Consider the following 2,150-nt stretch of genomic DNA (forward strand, 5'->3'; position numbering starts at 1 on the left):
TGAAGGAGACGAAGCACTCCTCCTATAGGGGAAGGTAAGAGAACCTGCCCCATCGGAACTTGCATTTGGCTGACTATATAAGACTAAACGTGGGCGAGTGTGTTTGGCGGTGATAGGGGTTTGTGTTCTCATCCTGTTTTTGTGATAGGGTTTTGCAATCTTATTTGTTTTTGTGCTAGGGTCTTGTGTTCCTATCCTGTTTTTGTGATAGGGTTTTGCGTTCTTATTTGTTTTTGTGCTAGGGTCTTGTGTTCTTATCCTGTTTTTGTGATAGGGTTTTGCGTTCTTATTTGTTTTTGTGCTAGGGTCTTGTGTTCTTACCCAGTTTTTGTGATAGGGTTTTGCGTTCTTATTTGTTTTTGTGCTAGGGTCTTGTGTTCTTATCCTGTTTTTGTGATAGGGTTTTGTGTTATTACCCTGTTTTTGTGCTAGGGTCTTGTGTTCCTATCCTGATTTTGCGTTTTCTGGTGGACGAGATGGGACAGGCTGTGACAACCCCTTTGTCTTTGTCTATGGACCATTGGTCGGATGTTAGGGACAGAGGACGCTTATTGTCAGTAGTTGTAAAAAAGGGGCCTTGGTGGACCCTTTGCACCTCTGAGTGGCTAATTTTCAATGTGGGATGGCCACCTCGAGGGACTTTTGATTTACCCACCATTAGAGCCGTTAGGGCAGTTGTTTTTCAGGAAGGATCAGGGTCGCATCCAGATCATCAACCATACATCACCGTGTGGGAAAACTTGGCTCGTTATCCACCCCCGTGGGTCGAGCTTTTCCTCCCACCTCGCCAACCAAGCTCCCGGGTCTTGGCTGTGCGAGAGGGCTCCACAGAAGGAAGACCGAAACCACGTCAGAATGAAGAAGGCGAGCCCAGCACCCTGCCGGTGTCCGTTTCAAAGATATACCCTGATATAGAAGAACCCCCTGAATGGCCCACTCCCCTGCCCCCACCTTACCCCTCAGCTCCCCAACCTGCACCCCTGCCCTCAGCCCCCGAACTGGCCCCAGCCTCCAGGGCCACAGGGGGGCCCTCAGCAGGTACTAGGAGCCGACATGGAGCCACTCCTGTAGGACCTGACTCCACCGTGGCGCTGCCCCTTAGGGCCGTTGGGCCGCCCCCAACTGGCGAGAATGAGCTGCAGCTCCTGCAGTATTGGCCTTTTTCCTCCTCTGATCTCTATAATTGGAAAGTTAACCATCCCCCTTTTTCAGAAAATCCTGCAGGACTCACAGGCCTGATAGAGTCCCTGATGTTTTCCCACCAACCCACGTGGGATGACTGTCAGCAGCTCCTACAGACACTGTTCACTACTGAAGAGAGGGAGAGGATTCTCCTTGAGGCTCGGAAAAATATCCGAGATAATCAAGGACGCCCCGCCACTCAGGCTGCTATAGACGAGGGGTTTCCCTTGACCCGTCCTCCGTGGGATTACCACACGGCAACAGGTAGGGAATGGCTGTCCATTTACCGCCAGGCTCTCGTGGCTGGTCTCAGGGGTGCTGCGAGAAAACCCACCAATTTGGCAAAGGTAAGAGAGGTTATGCAAGGAGCGACTGAACCCCCCTCTGTGTTCCTAGAGAGGCTCATGGAGGCTTACCGTAGGTACACTCTTTTTGACCCTATGTCAGAGGGGCAGCGAGCTTCTGTAATCATGGCTTAAATTGGGCAGTCTGCCCCGGACATTAGAAGGAGGTTACAGCGTATTGAGGGATTGCAAGATTATACTATCAGAGATGTGGTGAAGGAGGCTGAGAAAGTGTATCATAAGAAAGAGACAGAGGAAGAGAAACAGGAGAGAGAAAAGAAAGAAAGGGCTGAGGATGAAGATAGAAGGGAAAAGAGACAAGAAGAGAACCTAACTAGGATACTGGCCGCAGTGGTAGGAGAAGGAAGGCGTCAGGAAACTGGTAGGACTAGACAGACAGGGAACCTGGGTGACGACAGAAGGCAGGGGCCAAGGAGACCCAAAAGAGACCAGCTGTTACTAGAGAGAGATCAGTGTGCATACTGCAAAGAGAAGGGCCATTGGGCCCGACAGTGTCCTAAAAAGAAAGAGACCATAGTGCTGTCCTTAGATAATGAAGATTAGGGAAGTCGGGGTTTGGTTCCCCTCTCCGAGCCTAGGGTAACTCTGAAAATAGAGGGGACC

The 2,150-nt window shown here is 50.7% G+C and overlaps 1 protein-coding gene across 1 annotated transcript; it reads left to right on the forward strand.

Moving 5' to 3' along the window:
- The first annotated feature begins 476 nt into the window (after window positions 1-476).
- LOC143441096 (uncharacterized) lies at window positions 477-1,661 on the forward strand. The gene has a single exon (XM_076928168.1). The coding sequence runs from the start codon at window positions 477-479 to the stop codon at window positions 1,659-1,661; it is 1,185 nt and encodes a 394-aa protein (XP_076784283.1).
- The last annotated feature ends 489 nt before the right edge of the window (window positions 1,662-2,150 follow it).

Source organism: Arvicanthis niloticus, unplaced genomic scaffold (genome assembly GCF_011762505.2).
Source record: "Arvicanthis niloticus isolate mArvNil1 unplaced genomic scaffold, mArvNil1.pat.X pat_scaffold_1216_arrow_ctg1, whole genome shotgun sequence".
NCBI lineage: Eukaryota > Metazoa > Chordata > Mammalia > Rodentia > Muridae > Arvicanthis > Arvicanthis niloticus.